Source organism: Emydura macquarii, unplaced genomic scaffold (genome assembly GCF_026122565.2).
Source record: "Emydura macquarii macquarii isolate MOO-44397 ecotype Brisbane River unplaced genomic scaffold, CSIRO-AGI_Emac_v2 contig_2676, whole genome shotgun sequence".
NCBI lineage: Eukaryota > Metazoa > Chordata > Testudines > Chelidae > Emydura > Emydura macquarii.
In genome coordinates this window covers 12,343,880-12,362,715 of record NW_027132813.1, presented here as the reverse complement: position 1 = coordinate 12,362,715, position 18,836 = coordinate 12,343,880, and the positions used below count along the sequence as shown (strand labels likewise).

The 18,836-nt window shown below is 42.0% G+C and overlaps 1 protein-coding gene across 2 annotated transcripts in view; it reads right to left on the bottom strand.

Annotated features, from left to right (window-relative positions):
* AIDA (axin interactor, dorsalization associated) overlaps window positions 1-18,836 on the bottom strand; it is a 56,237-nt gene that overhangs the window by 24,094 nt on the left and 13,307 nt on the right. For both annotated transcript variants that reach the window (XM_067564913.1, XM_067564914.1), the window contains exons 2-4: window positions 18,058-18,127; window positions 8,180-8,233; window positions 3,618-3,672 (exon numbers count right to left, since the gene is read on the bottom strand). In XM_067564913.1, the coding sequence (XP_067421014.1) occupies window positions 3,618-3,672; window positions 8,180-8,233; window positions 18,058-18,127 (179 nt within the window). The remainder of the gene's footprint in view (window positions 1-3,617; window positions 3,673-8,179; window positions 8,234-18,057; window positions 18,128-18,836) is intronic.

Here is an 18,836-nt window from a genome sequence, read left to right as displayed (position 1 = left end):
AAGAACATAAGCATGGCCATACCGGATCAGACCAATGGTCTATCTAGCCAAGTATCCAGTCTTCTGACTTTGGCCTATGCCAGATGCTTCAGAGGGAAAGAACAGAGAAGGGTAATTTATTGAGTGATATATCCCATCATCCAGCGCCAGCTTCTGGCAGTCAAGAGATTTAGGGACACCGGAGCATGTGGTTGTGTCCCATTTTGGCTAATGGCCACCAATAGACCTATCCTCCATGAACTTATCTAATTCTTTTTTGTACTCATTTATACTTTTAGCCTTCACAATATCACTTGATAATGAGTTCCAAGGGTTGACTATGCATTGTGTGAAGTAGTATTTCCATGTTTGTTTTAAACCTACTGATTATTCACTGTTAATTTCACTGGGTGACCTATGGTTTTGGTGTTATCTGAAGGGACAAATAAAACTTCCTTATTCAACTTCTCCACACCATTCATGATTTTAACAGATCTTTACCATATCTCCCCCCGCCACCCAGTCATCTAAGCTGAACAGTCTCCATCTTTTTAATCTCTTCATATGGAAGCTTTTCCATACCCTTATCATTTTTGCTGTCTCTCTCTGCACTTTTTCCAATTTTAAATATATCTTTTTTTCAGATGGGGCTACCAGAACTGCATGCAGTATTCAAGGTGTGGTTGCACTATGGATTTATATAGTGACATTTTGATATTTTGTCTTACTATCTACCCCTTTCCTAATAAAAACAACGAGAGTTCTGTAGCACTTTAAAGACTAACAATTTCTGCAGGCATAAGTTTTCGTGGGCTGTAACCCACTTCATCAGATCCCTTTCCTAATGGTTCCTAACACGGCTAGCTTTTATGACTGCCACTGTACATTGAGCAGATGTTTTCAGAGAACTATCCACAATAAGTCCAAGATCTCTTTCTTGAATGGTAACAGCTAATTTAGACCCTATCATTCTTTAAGTATAGTTGGGATTATGTTTTCCAGCATTCATTAAATGTTGATAAATACAAAGTAATTTGCCATTTTGTTGACCTATCATCCAGTTTGAGATCCCTTAGTAAATCTTCACCTAAAGCTTCAGTTTTTACTATGGAGTCATTTTGTATCATCTGACAACTTAGTTTCCTCACTGTCTCTCTTTTTTTCAGAACATTTATGAAGACGTTGAACAGCACTGGCCCCAGTACAGATCTTTCGGGGGAACCCCGCTATTTATCTCTCCATTGTGAAAACTGACCATTTATTCCTACTCTGTTTCCTATCTTTTAACCAGTTACTGATCCATGAGGAGATCTTCCCTCTTATTTCATGACTGACTACTTTGCTCAAGTCCCTTTGGTGAGGGACCTTCGCAAAGGTTAACAGGTTCACCCTTGTTCACATGTTTGATGACCCCCCTCAAATAATTTAATAGATTAGTGAGGCACGATTTCCCTTTACAAAAGCCGTGTTGACTCTTCCCTAACAATGTTCATCTATGTGTCTGATAATTCTTTTCTGTAGTATAGCTACAATCTGCCTGGTACTGAAGTTAAGCTTCCTGGCCTGTATTTGCCAGAATCACTGTTGGAGGCCCAGTACAATTTGAGTTGCTTGACCACTGTACTACAGGTCTAGCACAGCTTCAGTCACTTGCTTAGCTATTCTAATCCCTGTAGCATGACATCTTCCAGTTGGCAGAGATGAATAGGACTACTGCGTAAAAAGTTCCAGAGGGGTAGCCATGCTAGTCTGTATACAGCAAAAACAATGAGAGTCCTGTAGCACTTTAAAGACTAACAAATTTCATTTCTGCTGGCATAAGCTTTCGTGGCCTGTAACCCACTTTGTCAGACATCTGACGAAGTGGGTTACAGACATCTGACGAAAGGGTTATGCCTGCAGAAATGAAATTTGTTAGTCTTTAAAGTGCTACAGGACTCTCGTTACTACTGGTAACTTGCAGATGTCTTAGTTTCTGCATACCACAGCACATAATAAGACAAAATACACAACATGTATACTTGCAGCTGCGCATAGATAATTGTGATAGGCACAACAACAACTTATCCTTGAACATCTGGGGGTACACTTGCATTGCCAAGGGGCATATTTTTTACACTACCCCTCCTATCACCATATGTTGTTTAGACGACCCCAATTATCATAGTGAGAATAGAATGTAGTTAAGGGTGAAAACCCAATGTAGGTAATTAGTATATATGATAATGAGTAGAGAGGTAATTAGGTGAAAGTTGTTAATGGAAGGGTATAAGAAGTCACTATTTAGACAAAGGGGCGCGCTCCATCAACACCTGACTCCGTGGGATGTGCTGTCGGTTGGACCAGAGGCCACTGACTCGCTGGAGGGGCCCCTGAAGAAAGCTGTTCCTGTATGCAGCTTCTGAGTAACTGCTTAGCTCTCCAGGCTTAGTGAGTATGATATATTGTAGTTAATTTTAGGTTTTGTATTCAACTAGTATATCTATAAAAAACCTTGCACGTTAAACCTTATTGATCTCAAATCAGGCGTACCATGTCTCACTGATCACTAAGTGTCCAGTATCAATGGCTCCAGTATCTGGAGCCTTTTTATAAAAAAATATAAAAATAAATAATCAGCTTTACATTAGCTAACCACCATTCAGCTGGTACAGAGGCTGATTTAAGCAAAAGGTTACATACTAATTCTGCAATTTCTTATCTGAGGTCCTTCAGAACTCTTGGGTGAATATCATCAAATTAAACAGTAATAAGACACCAGGACTTCTCAATTTGTTCCAAAACCTCAACGGAGGCTTCAATCTGGGACAGTTCCTCATATCTGCCACCTAAAAAGAATGGCTCAGGTGTGGGAATGTCCCTCTCATCCTCTGCAGTAAAAGCTAATGAAAAGAATTAATTTAGTTTCTGTGCACCAGCCTTATCTTCTTTGAATGCTCCATTAATACCTTGATCATCCAGTGGCCCCACTGATTGTTTGGCGTGCTTCCTGCTTCTGAAGTACTTAAAAAATTTTGCTATTAGGTTTTTTGGGTTCCCCCCTCATCTTTTTCTAGTTGCTCTTCAAATTCTTTTTTGGTCTGTGTAATTATACTTTTATGCTTCACTTGCCAGCATTTATCTTCCTTCTATTTTTCTCAGTAGGTATTGTAGTAATTCACTCAAATCAATCAGCATGTTGGGTGACAGCTGATTTGGTTTCAGGGTACATTCTGAATATTTACTGAAGTCAGGTGTACATGGTACTGCACAGAGAAAGACGTTTCCTACCCCAATGAGCTTACAGTTCAAATATGATACTGTTCAAAAAGATATATGCAGACTGAAGATTCAGCTAAGCAACGTAGAGTTTTTAAAATACTTTTATTCTATACTGGATGGACCCCAAAGAGCACTGTCCATTCACGGGAGGACAAAAGTACTAGATTATGAAGTGTAAGGACATCTATATTTTAATTCTTCCAGCAATACACTGAACCTTGGTTATTAAAGAATGTGTGCAGTAGCAAACGTTTGAGGGAATAACCCTAACAGCATTGCTGTCTACCCACATTGAGGCTAGTCAGCATTACTGCGGCTATTAGATTTTCTACTGCAATTATAAAAATCACCCACGTAAAACGTAAGATACTACTTACTTGGTTCTAGCTTCTTCAGATCCTCCAGTTTAAATTCCTCCTGCGACTGCGTGGACTAGAAGGTTACAAAGGAAGACAGTATTAGGTTTCATTACACACCCTCTGTTGCTATTGCTATCTCAGAATGGGCATATGAGGCTGTTCCTGCCTTTGTCCATCTGTACTGAGCTGTTTTCTCTACGGGATCCCTATGTGAGGGTATGTCTACACTGATGGCGGCAAAGTTGCAGTCATCAGATCAACCTATCTGGATCGATCGGGTCTTCACTGACTGCTCACTCAATCGATCCACAAGTCAACGCTGGTAAACGATCCCCTCAAATGGTGTAGCGCTGCGTCGACGGGAACCCGGTTCCCATCGGCGCAGTGCAGTGAAGATGCCACGCAGAAGGAAAGCGTAGCTTGCATAACTCCCATCAATTGCCACCGAATCACCAGGTAAGCGTACACTAGAGTGGAGACAGTTTTTAGGACCAACTATTAGTTAATTTGCTTCCCATTAATTTCAATGGTTCTAAAGAAAAGAGTTTATTCCATATTGTGAGCCTGGAAATGAGGAAATTTCAAAACAACCTAGTTACACTTGTTTATAGAATCATAGAATTGTAGGACTGGAAGAAACCTCTAGAGGTCATCAAGTCCAGTGGTTCCCAACCTTTTTGGCTCAAGGGCCACTGGTCTCCGCCAGCAGGCGACCCCACACCCCACTGCAGCCAGACGGAAGGAGTTCCCTGGCTGCAGGAGGGAAACCGCATGTGTCCTCTAGTCCTGTGCGCTCCACCTGGGTCCCTAGGCAGTAGCTCCCTTCTGCAGCCAGAGGGACAGGAGATCAGTGCTCCCCTCCCTCTGGCTCCAGCAGGGACACCAGCACCTATGGACCTAGGCGGAGCACTTTCCCATGCTCCCTGCTACAGCCAGGGGGAGGAGTCCTTTAGTCCTGTGGAAACATGCTCCGCCTGGATCCTTAGGCAGTGGCTCCCTTCTGCAGACAGCAGGAGGGGAGCCGCAGGCCACTTTGAAAGCCCCCACGGGACACTTTTGTTCCCAACTGATGGCCAGCGGGCCAACTGATCTAGTCTAGTTCCCTGCACTTACGGCAGGACTAAGCATTATCTATACCACCCCTAACAGGAGATTGGAGATTTTTAAGAGCAGGTTAGACAGTGATGGAGATTCTACAACCTCCCTAAGCAATTTATTCCAGTGCTTAACTACTGATAGTTAGGAAGTTTTTCCTAATGTCCAACCTAAACCGTCCTTGCTATAACTTAAGCCCATGATCATTTATACTCTCACGCGCAAGTGCTAAGACAGCAATGGAGGTCTGTCTTAAATTCTTCAAACTCGTTGTTCTGAAGAAGAAAAAAAACAAAACAAAAAAACCCCAGCTCTAGCGTTAGGAATTCCAGCTCAGATGGGGTTTGGTCCTGTACAGTATGGAGTACTCCTGTGTGGAGGTGAGCTCCTGGAGATCCACTTAAAGTCAGGGGAATGGAACATACTGAGTATCTTGCAGGAGAGAACCCACAGAATGCCACCTCACGCACTTTGCTTAGACCTTCCATAAAGCCAAATGGGACCCAAATATGAGGATCCACTTGTTGCTGCACAAGTGTCAACAGCAACTGGGACCATCACAGGACAGACTCCCAGTGTAGTGGAGTTATATACCATGCCAGTAGAAGGGAGGGGGTTGACCATGCTCAGCTATTTTGGCCCCTGAGAGGATGTCACAATGTAACTGCAGTGTGTGTATGGCTTCCCAAAACAGGGAGGTGGATGAGAAATCCCATGACTCTACCCTAAAACAGTATAAAATCCCTGAGTTACTGCCTAAAGAAGTGTGACTCGCTTGGCATAAGCCATAGCTAGGGAAAGGATGAGTCAGGAAAGATCAGTGTTAAGAGGCTGGAGGATAGCGTCACAAAACAACTAAGATGATTTTTATTTTCTTAAAGGGGCTTCAAATTTCATGTTGGTGCAGATTGTAGTAACCGGGATATAACCCTCTAAAATAAGGCTATAGATTTAAAACCAGCAGGGAGGATCAATTCTTGCATTAGACTAGTTCTGTTCCGAGTCTAGCCACAGAGTGGGCTCACACACTTTCCTTTCAGATCTACATTTAACCTGGCAGTCACAAACAAGTGGGTTGGCTGGCCTCTGCTTACCTCCACAGTATAACAAGTCTGCCTACACCACAAAACCACTACGTGATTTGGAACAAGTGGCAGTTGCTGTTAAAAGGCCTGTGACTAAGTTAAAAAAAAGTAAAGAGCAGCTAACCAAGACCCAAGTGCCTGAACACTGCAAACCACCCCAAACATCTCAGCCTCTGCCCGTGCTGTATCCGGCTCTGACTAGTGTTTGAAGTTCTCACTTTACCCTCCCATATAAGCAGTTACTGCAGCTCCCCTTTCTTCCTTGTAAGTTGCAGAGTAACATGAAGCAGCTAATGTTGCAGGTTACAAACAGCCAGCCTGATTACAAACCCTGTTCCAAGCTGAAAGCACACAACAGATCACACAGCTTTGCGATGGTCCTTGCCATTTTCCTTCCCCTGTAAGGGCATTGCACTCAGGGAGAATAGGCTGGCTGCAGTCTGTGCTGTGCTCCTCATTCAACTCTTTGGCCAGCAGCAGTTCAGGGCGAGAAGTGCAGCTTCTGAATCCAACCCATGTCCTGCTGCAATGGCTGCTGGGAGAAAGGACCTGCACTTGTGGAGCAGGAGCCTCCGCTCCTAATCAGTTTATCCACTAGAAGGTCAGAGGGAGGGGCTTCTGATTCCACTTCACCCTCAGCTCCCTGTAGGATGACCAGATATCAGGACTGTCCCTATGAAATCGGGATATTGGGGGGGGGGGGGGGTAAATAGATGCCAATATAAGAAAAAGCCCCACCTGCCTGTCCCAATTTTTCACACTTGCTATATGGTAGCTCCCTGCAGCTACAAGGAGTAAAACTCTCAGCTCCGCTGCCCCTTGGTTCTTCAGACAATGGAGGAGGAGGAGAACACTTAGCACTTTTCATCAACAGATCTCAAAGCACTTGAGTGGTGAGTATATATTACCCTAAATTTACAGACTGGTAAACGGAGGACAAGAGATTAAGGTCACACAACAAGTCAGTGGAGAGCTGGGAACAAAACATAGGGTTCCTGATTCCCAGGCTGGTGCCCTGCTATTATACCATGCTGCCTCCAGTTAACCAACTGTGTGGAGCCTGCCTCCTCCTCAATGGGTGGGGATGTTCTCTCTTTTGGATATCAATACAACTAGCCTTCATTGTTGATTAAGTAGCTAAGACACTTCCCAGAGCTTCAGCCATGTTAAAATGTACGTGGCATTAACACAGGCAGAAATTAAATCAAAACCTTGCAGTCTTAATACATATTGTACACTAGATTATGTTTAAAGTTACAAAAAGCAAACAGCTTATATTTTAACTTTTAAAAGCAAGATTTTTCTGCTGTAATTTTGACAAAGGCCAGAGCTACTTTCCTGGCAAGACTCAGTTTGTGGAATTTCTTATAAACCAAATCATATTACACACACTGCTTCTAAATCATGATCAAGTGCAGCCCCTACTTGTATTTTCTATGACTAACTATTACTTATTGTTTCACAAGCAGCCAAAGATAATAGAAGGAGATTTTAAATAATCTGCTCATCAGCTACTGAAAGGGGGGAAAACGATATAGAGGATATAAGCCAAGGTCAAACTGCAGGAAGAAACATCTTAAATTGTTTCTATAAGACCTTGGCCATTGTGTGGGGATGGATTGCTCTTAATAACCATCACCCTTATTTAGAGGAATAATTGAAGAAATAAAATCTACATCACAGCTCAGCACCTAAATTCATTCTTTGTCACCCCATTTCCCATTTTTTTTTGAAGACCCTCTTACCCCTGTGCCTCCTCTTTTTTAAACACACATTAACTCTTCCCCTCACCCTCCAAGATTGTATCTGCACAGCTTCCCCTGGAGGAGAGTAATGAGGACATGATTCTATGCAGAGTGAAAATGGCTGAAGACAAGTGCTTCCTCGCCGTCTAGCAGGGACAATGTGAAAACAGCTAGGCTTGTGTACGGTTCATTCCAGTGCTATTTCTGCTCCTGTCTATATAGCCTTTGTACAAACCACCAGCACTGTCGTCTTCTGTAGAAAGAATCTGAAGTGACAAGGAATAGGAAACAGGAAGCCTGCAGTTGTGTGTCCAATTAAGCTCCATTGCACGTAAATGTCCTTAAGCTTTCAGGCAACTACCTGGTGGTGGAAGTCCCAGCATTCAAAGAGATCGCTAACTTTGTCAGCCAGACATCATGTCTACATATGGGAAGTCTTACACCTCACCACCTACTTCCCCGCTTCATTCCATTGAAACTTAACTGACCGAGGAATAGAAACATTTAACATTAGAAGCAGAGTCAATTCCCTGATTACACAAATCAGCTCTCCATGCAGAATTGTCTTCCCATGTTCTTGGTTTACACTCATGAAAACCCATTACAAAAAAAAAAAGAATAGGAAATGGCAGGGAAATAAATTAAGTAACTATACCTGTAAAGCTGCACTCCGCAATTCCAGGCATGTTGCAATTTTAGCTATGGTTTTCTGTAGAGAAGAGAAGGAAATTACTTCATTTGTTTGCCAATGAAGTCTGAATACAATTACACTGAAGAAAACAACTCTCTTCTTTAAAATAAGCTTATAAACACCTTTAACCTCAAAAATTTGGATTGCACAGCCATATTAATAGATTAATATCAAACAAACAGTCTTTAATATTTGAATCTAGAAACAAAACATACAAGCCAGAGACTGAAGGTGCAATGGAGAATATTAAAGAACCATTGCCAATTGAATGTCTTCCACATACCTTATTGGTACAAATGGGTCAACAGTGAATAAACTGCAGACTGGGGCACTGCTTCCTACATCATAAATTGCTAATAAACTTGACGATTTCTCTGGGAAAATGGGGAAAATGTCTGAGACTAAGATCAATTACCTTTTGAGGACATGAAATTACTTGTTCCAATTTGCCCTTCCAGGAAGGATTCATAGATTCCCCACTCTTTATTACAAAACTAAAGAAGGACCTGATCCAGAGACGTATATTGATCACCCTTTAATGGGAGTTGTGATGCTCAGAAGCAGGCCTTATTGTACCTTAAGCATACGTTTGTTTTTGGGTCTGTGGGTTGTGAGGAGGGATAGAAGAGGATTCCCTTGAACAAAAAACAAAATAGAATACCCATTCTCCCCTTACTTACTAGTCCATATAATTACAACAGCTGACATTCTCAAATAGCAGCTGTCCATATAAATTTGAAGCAAGTCTGGTAAAACCGACTTCAGTAACTTTTTAGGGTACTTAAACTCTGTGCAAGGGGTTAACAATTTCACCCAAATAGGAGAGACTTCTTCAGTTAAAGACTGTTAGCCATGTAAGACTGCCATTGATCAAGAGTGGATTGTAATTTCTCCCTTCAAATACAGAAGTTGTGTGTGAGATGCTGCAGTGAGATTACTGCAGCATGAATTCCCTAAGAGACCTCAGTTCACCTAGTTTTATAGGAGAGAGCAGGAGCCCTGGCCTAGACATGACCACCCACCTAGAAGGGAATGTTTTTAAGTGATGATGGGGACAAACTAACTAGCAATAGGTTAACTAAAGACAAACAGGCCTTACAGAAAAGCACAATATGGCCAATAGGACAAAAATGGTGACAGTGATAAAGCTGTGGAGAAAAGCAGGTTAAGTACAAGAGTGATAAAGCTTCTCAGGTGAAAGTCCAACAAATGCATCTGTTATTGCCTAGTTTAAAAAAAAAAGTCTGGGTTCCTGATGTAACAGTTCTAGCACCTGAAAAGAGACAATGGGGTGATTTAGTAGTGAGTCAAGAGTATTTTGGTCAATTCCCAAGCCATGCGTGTCAGCCAGAAGCTAATATCTACCATACCGTGATTCTGCCTGATGTAAGCAAGGTCTCGGTGGCACTCTCCCTGCTCAGCAGTGAAAGGAGGACATGTTATTTGCATGGGATTTGTATTTGTATGAGTGCAATTAAGTACTCAGCATATTGCTTAAGCACACTAGCTGCTGAGCATGATGGGAAATGGTCAATATGTCTGGTATTGTGTTACAAGTCACTTTTGTGTTAACTGCAGGGGTAATGAAATGTCCTTTGATTGTACGAACAAATGGTATCAGACCTGCGTTTAAGCCCGTTCTGATGAAAATTCACACTCATCTGAGAGTCCAACAAGGGTCCAGCAGAGCCCAACAAGGCTGGTGGATGGATGTGTCAGCATTGTAAGGGGAGAGGAAGGAGGTGAGAAGTCTCCTGTTGAGATTGCATTAGCCCTGGCAAAGAGCTACCCTCAGGCATGGATTGAGATCTCCTCCCACTGTTAAAAGGTAGAATCAATGATTCCTCTTGGAGTCACATTACTCCTGTGTCAGCAGGTTTTCCCATGAGCTGAAAGCTGAAATTCACTAAGAGCTGAATTACTAGAGGAACTGGGAAACCTTGACTGACAAGAAGCAGAGAGGAGCCAGCAGTGGGCAGCAACTGCAGCCGGCAGGATCGGTCAGCGCCTGCAGATGGTGGGAGCCAGGCGCGGGGACCTGGAGGCTCAGAGGTGGTAGAAGACAGCAGTGGAGGAGGCCTGGTCAAGCCCGTGTCCAGCAGGAGCCTGCAGAAGAGGACTGGCTGAGTCCCAACCGAGACGTGGACATTGAAACTAGGATGGTCAGTACAGGGGAAAGCAAGAAGGGAGAAGCGAAGGACATGCCTCGTATTCTGGGATGGGTTTGGCTCATTGAGTTCATGAATTCTGTTTGTCAAACCAGTGCTGTGTTACTTCCTTCCTGTTGTTAAAAGGTTTACTTTCTACACTCAGACTCCGTGCTTGCGAGAGATGTATTGCCCTTTGGGGCGCCCAGGGGATAGTGTGTGATTTCCCAGCTGTCTGGGTGGGGGCTCGAGCTAGTTTGGGGTGGTATCATTGACAGGGACCCCTAGATATAGAACCCAGCCCCTGCTGCTGCCGACTGGCAGAAGGGTTACACTTCTTAAAGCCAACTTTCTTCAGCTGGTATCTCTGTTTTAAACACTGCCTCAGGAGATGGTGCTGATCTAGGCATAGTTTTCTTGCAGGTTATGCTATATTTTATTCTATACAGGTTCTTATACCACACTTAGCACTGTAGCATCTGAGTACCTTCAGCAGTGTACTACTAAACAATGTGCCTAAAATCTGACATGTCTTTGTTCTGGTCTCTCCTTGGCGGAGAAGCATGTGCAGTGGAGTGTTATATTTTGGAATTTTTTTTGTTTATTATATATATATATAAACACATTGCTATATGTTTATGTTAGAGAAGGCAAAAAAGGAAAAATAAAATCAAAGCATGCCTTGCAGTTTGACTGGAAGTTGGTGAAGTTTGTGATGGTCCTTCATTCTTGTGGGAGTTCATTCCACAGTCTTGGGCTGTCCCCTGAGAAAGCTGTCATTCTAGCACAAAGGAGACATCTGCCTCATGTTAGAGAGCTTTTGGGAGAGTACAACTGGAAAACTTTGCTTCTCTGCCCTCAACCAATACACCTTAGAAATCATGTACATCCTTCTTTGGAGTGCACTCGAGTACTTTAGAGTTAGAAAGATTCTGTACTCCTGTTCCGCACATTTAGTTTGATGCCTGGCCTCATCTCACTCTGGGCTGGGAATGGGGGTGGGGATCAAAGGTAGTAGTGCTATCGCTGCAGAATGCTCAATCCCCTGAAGGAAATAACTTGTGTTCCCTCTAAGCAGCAGCACTGGAAGTTCCTTATTGTTGAAAGCAACTGGAAAGATGACGGCTACAAACGTAGGTCCTCCAGGGATGGGGAAGTATGACGTGATGGAGAAAGACAGAGGACTCCTCAGAGCTCCCCTAGGGAAGGGAAATCTCTACAGTTAAAATGCAAGTCTAATATTAGTACAAACATAGCCCTAAGGTTTGGGGTACTAATAGGGAGCAGAAGCATGCCAACTGAGTGTTAAAACAATGCAAGAGATGGGATAGATATCCCAATTATGATTCTAAAGACTGAGGGCAAATAGCTAGCAAGAGGACTGGCATATTAAAAATCTCCAGCGCTGTACAATGTAGGACATGGACATGTAAGCAAGGAAGAGCAAAAGTGAAATTCTGCTATCTCACATACAGTATTGAGCTTGAAATATAAATGAGGTCTTCTGAAAGGTACTTAATGGCTCCACTAAGCATATCAGTGAAAGGGGGAAGAAGTTATTTGCCATCCTGAAGTTGGATTCTTACAGCTGCCTGAACAGCTAACTCCTTGCAAGTGGGGCAGACGAAACTTTGCAAAATGTGTCATTAGGCTCTTGGGAGTTGAATGATAGATAACATAGCACTAGGAACAGATTAATTTGGGAGAGATTTAACATTTAAAATAGTAAGGAACAGGTCTTACATGGAATCTATTGAATTATGGCAAGATACCAGCAGCCATTATTCATAACTATTTTTAAGGGACCACACCCAACCCGAAAGTAAAAAAATGCAGCTAAACACTATCGTTTTCAGCTGCAACTATCCCACGTAGGGCTCCTTTTACAGCCAAGAAAATACTTAGTATCTTAGCAGTAATGAAGCTGTAAATGAACAGAACTAGCTGTAATGCTAGTTAGAGCTGTTAAGATCGAGTTTCAATGTAAACTAGTGTTTAGAAGGGGAAAGAAGTCAGTTGATCTAATAGTCAAGGCTTCTTCTGTACTGTAGAAAGAGTAATGACTGTGCTAACTGTAATGCAGTTTGAGATGTTTGCATAAATACAGAAAGCCTAAGTAGTTTTGTTTTAAAGAACAGTGCAAGTTGTTAGCAGACCAGTAGTTTAATGAAGCACAAAGATTATACAGCTGTAATCTGTATTCAGCAAGTTATCAGCACACACAAAAAGATTTTTCAACACTGCATAAAGCCAAACAATTTAAAAAAAAAAAAAAAAAAAAAAAAAAAAAAAAAAAGAGGCTCATGCAAGCACTTTTTAGTCAGAGATTTGAAAGGTCAACATTGTTTGGAGATCTGAGTGAAAACAACTAACACCCTGTGCAGGAGGACAGGCTGACAGACATGGCCAAAACTAAGGAAATCAATTAATGTAATAAAAAAGCTACGCTCGTCAACTATAGTTATGTCTATACAGCAAAGAAAGGTGTGATCTTAACATGGCTTGTTAGCTAACCCACATTAAAATAGCACTGAAGACACAGCAACTCTGCTCTTAACTCAGGTTAGCAGCTCAAATTCAATCCCATATAGGCTTTAACTCAAGCTGCTAACCCGAGTTCAGCAGAGTTGCTGTGTCTTCACTACTATTTTAATTTGAGTTACCACCCCTTGCCCCCCCCTTTTTTTTGGGGGGGGGAAGGTAGGGGGAGGAGTTTAATGTAGACATATCCTAACAAAGTAGAGATCTTAGAAAAACAAATGAGATCAAAGAGGGATAGGGCATGGATATTATGGCTGCATTAGTATCCCAACAGCTGCACACACTGCCATCATCCCATGCAAGGCAAGGAAGTGTTAATTGATTAAAGCACTGCATAAAATCGGTAACAAAGGAGTTACTAAATGACCAGATTTAGATATGAACAATGACTTGGTATGCATGTAATATTCCCCTAGGATTCAGGAACCCAGAGCAGTTACTGCTGGATCTTCATTAACACTGTCAGTTATCCAAGCCAAGAAAGGGGGAGGGGGGGAAGGGAGAGGAGAAGAGAAGAAGAAGAAGAAGAAGAAAAAAAAAAAAAGTCTTCCGTACATTAAGGACTAAAAGTTCTTGTTCTGATCAGATTTAGGTCCAGCAACAGACATTAGAAGGGAAACATGGCTATGCAGGGGACCCAGGAACAGACCATTCTGATGACCATTCCTTTTTCCCATTCTATTTCAAGTAGTGTACAATCATGTTGTTTCAAGAGAAGGACTTCACCAAATGAATCATAAGGCAACAAGACTGGATAACAGAACTACTGTTTTGCATTCACACCATAACAAAATACATTTATCATAAGGTGGATGGTAACAGCAGTTTCTTTCACAAAGGCTTTAAACAGAGCAAACTAGTTAACGGTCAATTAATGCATTAATGCTGTACACTCATATTACTGTAATGCCTAGTTAGCAAATTACATTTTAATAATTATAGTTAGATGTATTTGCACGTCAGTGACTGTACATGAAAGAGCCATGGCACGTTAGAAGTGATGCTTAGAGGGCCAAATTCTCAGCCCCAATCTTGTCGCCCTGTGCAGATATCAAGTTAAGAATTTCCCCTAGTAGAGGGAATAGATTCTACCGATTTTATACCACTCTCTGCTTAGCACAGGGGGTACATCAGGGAAGGGGAGAGGGCACAATGGAGGCAGAGAAGACCTCCCCTATACCAACTCTCATTGTGTTATGATCCTTGATGGATCATAGCTAGCTGTTAGTATAGTTTTAAGGCTGCTCTAACCTATACTGAGACTGGAGCCATGGCAAATCAAGAAACTGGGAGCTGTAACTGGCTCCATGACAATTCTTCCTTGCTACCAAGTGCATCTTGGTGCAGGAGGGAATCGGGGTCAAAGAATTAATTTATCTGAATCCAGTCTCCCTGAAGTGAGGAGATGTGTAATGTATCTTCAGAAAAAGTGGGAAGTAGCTGTTTTTAATAGTACATAATACATGGCAATACAAATAGAATTACTGACAGGCTAGTTAAAAAAAGGGCTTTCCACTTGCAAAGTGGGAAAATGGGTGTGCCTTTTGGCTTCTTTGTATAGGCAATCCACAAGACCTTCCCACCCCAAACAAACAATTTTTTCCTATGTATTTTTACCCATGAAATTCAGGTCACGTCTTCCCATTTTTCCCCCCTAGAAAATTACTTGGGGTCTGGAGCACAAGCAAATCAGTCACAGATACCAAAGAAATTAGCTGAATCAGGATGAGACTTGGACAGACTGTTTAAATCACTGCTTTCTGTATACATGTATTCAACTGAATTGCTTAACCAACAACCAGAAGAAGAGTTCTTGGTTAAAATTTAACCCCACCCTTTTAAATTAAGGTCAGCAAAAGCTCCGAGTCCACATTTGGGTTACCTTCAGCAACAACCAAGAACACCCAATTTAACATCCCAGATATTTTAAGGCCAAACAAAAAGCATTTAGGCATTTATGTAAAGTAAAGAAGTGAAAAGAAAAGAAAAAGAAAAAGACAAACACACACACACCAACCTAATACTCTTATTGTGACTAATGTTGGTCTCCCTCAGTGGAGAGAAGAGAATGCTGTTATTTAAATATTTCCCAAAATGAGGCCCACTTTTGTTATGCACAATGGGACTGAGGAGATCAGCATCACTGTTTGAAAGACAGAAATCAGAGCTGCAAAGCTGCTGTCAGTAAATCAGCCTAACTTTGGGGGAGAGTGGGGAGGAGGAGGGAGGGAGGAGAAATTTGCATATTTACATGTTAGGACTTACAACTCTGGGAGGTTTTCAACTTTGGAAACAGACTATTTCAGTTCCACTCTTCATCAGAGAGTGGAAACAGCAGCTGCCCAGTTGCTTTTTATTTAGGTAACCCTGCTCTTCATGACACAGGTTACAGTCCTGCTCTCATCTCTAAGTTTGGGGGAGATAAATCCGCTTTCTGAACATGCAGCCCTCAGCCTCTTAAATCCTCCCTATGGACTTAGCCAGGCCCTCCAAGAGAGCTGCTCCACAGCGAGGGGCTTCCCCTCCCTGCCACAAATACACACACTTACCCTGATTTGGGGCAAGGCATTGTTCACGAAGTTCAAAGAACCCAGTTTGGGGATCATCTTGAAACAGTGAAATTCATATTGATACACAGTATAAAGCACATGCTGTTAATCACAGCCTGCCATAAACACCTTAACACCTCCTCCTAAACCAACCACATCTCTCAATTCAACTTCCAACATGGGGTGGAAGAAGGGGGAGAATATACAATCAAAATGGGGAAGAAAAAAGTGAAACTATAATGAAAAACTAAAAACTATCTGGAATGAAAATAGAAGCCATTAGAGTTAATTTGCAGATTGAGCAAAAAGAGATCTCCTTAGTCTGTGGGTTCTCATTCTTAGTCTGTGGGTTCTCATTCTGTGGGTGGGGTGGGGAGAGGAGTGGGCAGGTAGGTCACAATCCCCATGGAGGCCCCAGACAAGTTGTGGGAGGGGGGTAGAGGGTAATGAACACTTTTTATGACTAGATACAGGGGAGAGAAGCTGTGACATTCCCCCAATGCAATCTGGAGTGGTGAATGGCTGAGTCACTCCAATCCCCCACTCCTGGAACCGGCTTTGCCCTGCTCTGCTGTGAGAATCCCTAGTCCTGGGCTGCTCACGCACAGCTTCCAGTAAGCAAGCAGCTCCTAGCTAAGTGAGTGAGTGCTTCCAGCCAGCCACTCTTTGGATTATACAACAGAATAACCCCAGGCACTACCCCCAGTCCCAAATGCAACCCTAGGAACTTCTATCTTACAATGTTCAGTGGGCAGCACTGAACAATTTAAGCTAGTCAATTTAACAAAGAAATTGATATGCACCAGCCTGGTTATTCCCAGTGACCACACACTTCAAATCAAATGCACTGCTTTAGGTAAAGCAAACAAATTTATTAGCTACAGAAGGATTTTAAGTGATTATAAGTCAAAGGATAGCAAGTCAGATCTGGTCAAGAAAAAACAAGAGCAAAATGCATTCTAAACTAAGCTTAACACTTTCAGCAATCTTACAAACTTTGGAGATTCTTATCACAGGCTGGCTGGCTTCCCTTCAGCCAGGCTCTTTCCTTTAGTTAGGACTTCAGTTGCTTGGTGGTGTTTGCAGATGGAGGTGGGGGAGAGAGAAAGCATGGCAAATGTCTCCCTTTTTAAAAATGTTCCTTCTCCCCTCTGGGGCTTTGCTACCCCTCCCACACGGTCAGGTGACAAAAAGTTGCTCTTGTATGGTTTCATCCATGTTGTGAGTCAGTGAGTATTATCTCCTCAGGGTTCCAAGCTGGCCAAGGGAAAGGGGGTGGCTCACTTGAAAGTCAAACTGAATCTTTGTTGATGCCTAGGCCAGTCCCTGGTTCCTGGAAAGCTGAGCTGGGTTTGTCCTATACAAACTCTGACAAGGTGTGAACTGCTTTTCTGCTCCTGGAGAGTTTTGCCTTGGTATGTTTCAAGCCATGTGGATACATCTTTGGGAATATTACATAACGAAGCCTCATAACCATACACGACACCGCAACAAACAGTGCTCAGTACGTCACAAGTATTCCGAAGACATCTTATATGACATACTTTGCATTAAACAATACACAATTATGCTATAACGGTGAACATGGGGGTGCAGGGCATCTCAGGAGTCCTGAAGCTTTTTTGTATTAATAGATACATAGTATTAAAGAAGTTGAGAACTTTTGTCCTAGCATGTAAAGGGGTCTCTCCATTTAGTAACTGAAAGCAAATGCTGACATTTTAAAATGGCAGCTATTGCAGCCAATTCATTTCAGATTTTTCTAGACACATTGAAGTTCTCAATTCACAGCAGATAAGGCATCTATCTCTTACTAGGTTCTTTTTCGCTAATCCACACACAATTCTGTAATTTTTATATAAAACAGAGTTGCGTACTAGAAAATTCCATTCCCACAGAAGTATTGCTCCCATGAACAATACCTATAATCACAAGTCTTTTCCATATGATCATCACTACTAGAAAAACCCTGCCTCACCACAAAATATCAGAAGAGTAGCAAAGTCACTTGTATGTCCCAGTAGCAGTGTAGTGGGGGTTTATTATACTGAAGACCTCAATAAAATTTGTTTTCAGTGCCAAGAAAATCTGTTGGAGTCTTCCCTTTTCAAACAAACCCCTTTCCAGAACTACACATGATGTGACAAAATATTCTCTCCCCCTTCCCCCCAAAAAACCTTGTTCAGTTGAAAAAGTGAAGACTCTAGAAGACTTTGGCAGTCCCTCTCCCCACACACTAGACATCTGCAGTTTGACATTTTACATTTGCACTTTACAAAATTAAATTAATTCCTTGCCAAAGTTCTATTAGCAAGTTATCTAAAGGTCACACAAAAAGAAAACTCCAGTTATGAAGGATGCTGGCCAGACTGCAAGACACTGAATACTGCACATCAGAATATCTATCACATGTAACGATAAACATTTCAGCCATGCTGTTCTCTGTTTTCACAGTACTTCATACTTCAAGGGAGAAGAAAAAACAAAAAAGAAAACACCCCACAGGGCTCAGTCCTCTGAGGCAGTGAAAGCCTTCAATCGGACTGAGGTGACCAGGCTCCTGCAGGATAGAGCCCCCATGGACTGAACAAACAGTAACATGTACCTTTTGATCTTCTGTGAACTCTGAGTTGTTGTGTTGAGACTGGGCCTCTTTCTGTAGATGTCTTGCTAATCTGGATAGGGTAAAGAGGAAAAAAAAGTGTTTTCAGTATTTTTTGTGGATTGGGAACATACTGAATCCCGGGTGCAGTTTTCAGAAAAACATTCTACCTAGAAGTTTTGTAGACTGCTGTGCTTGCATATTCCTAATATAAAAATCCTTAGACTGTGGACAAACATGATCACACCAGAGAGTGGAATCAGATTTACAGGTGACCTACACAAAGGAAGAGTGGGATTGGATATTTTTATGATGTATAACCACCACCAAAAACTTTCTAATGTGAAAAAAAACAAACATGCATTTCTAAATACAGGTCTTGTTTACCCTCGAGAATTCTGTAATGACTGGAAAACCTCTTGAAATTAAAGCATCACAAGGGTCAAACTAACAAATTTTTAATCAAACTTTATTAACACTTATTTAACTCTAATGACATTCTGGAGAAGAGATGTTTGTTGAAGATTCAATAAGCAGACTTCCTCAGTTAAGATGATTTTCGTATGACTGATGTAAGTGTAGAGCAAAAACGATAATTAAGTCAGATAATTGCATCTGAAGTAGCAGAGTATTGCTGTGATGCTTCTTTTGTATTTGTGAATCGGGCATTGAGTGGTTATATGTTCCATGGTCTGTCCTAGATAACCAGTCTCACCCTGGATAGTCTTTAGGTTTCCATTTGTGCAGCAAGTATCTGCATCTGTCATAGTTTTGTGCATGTC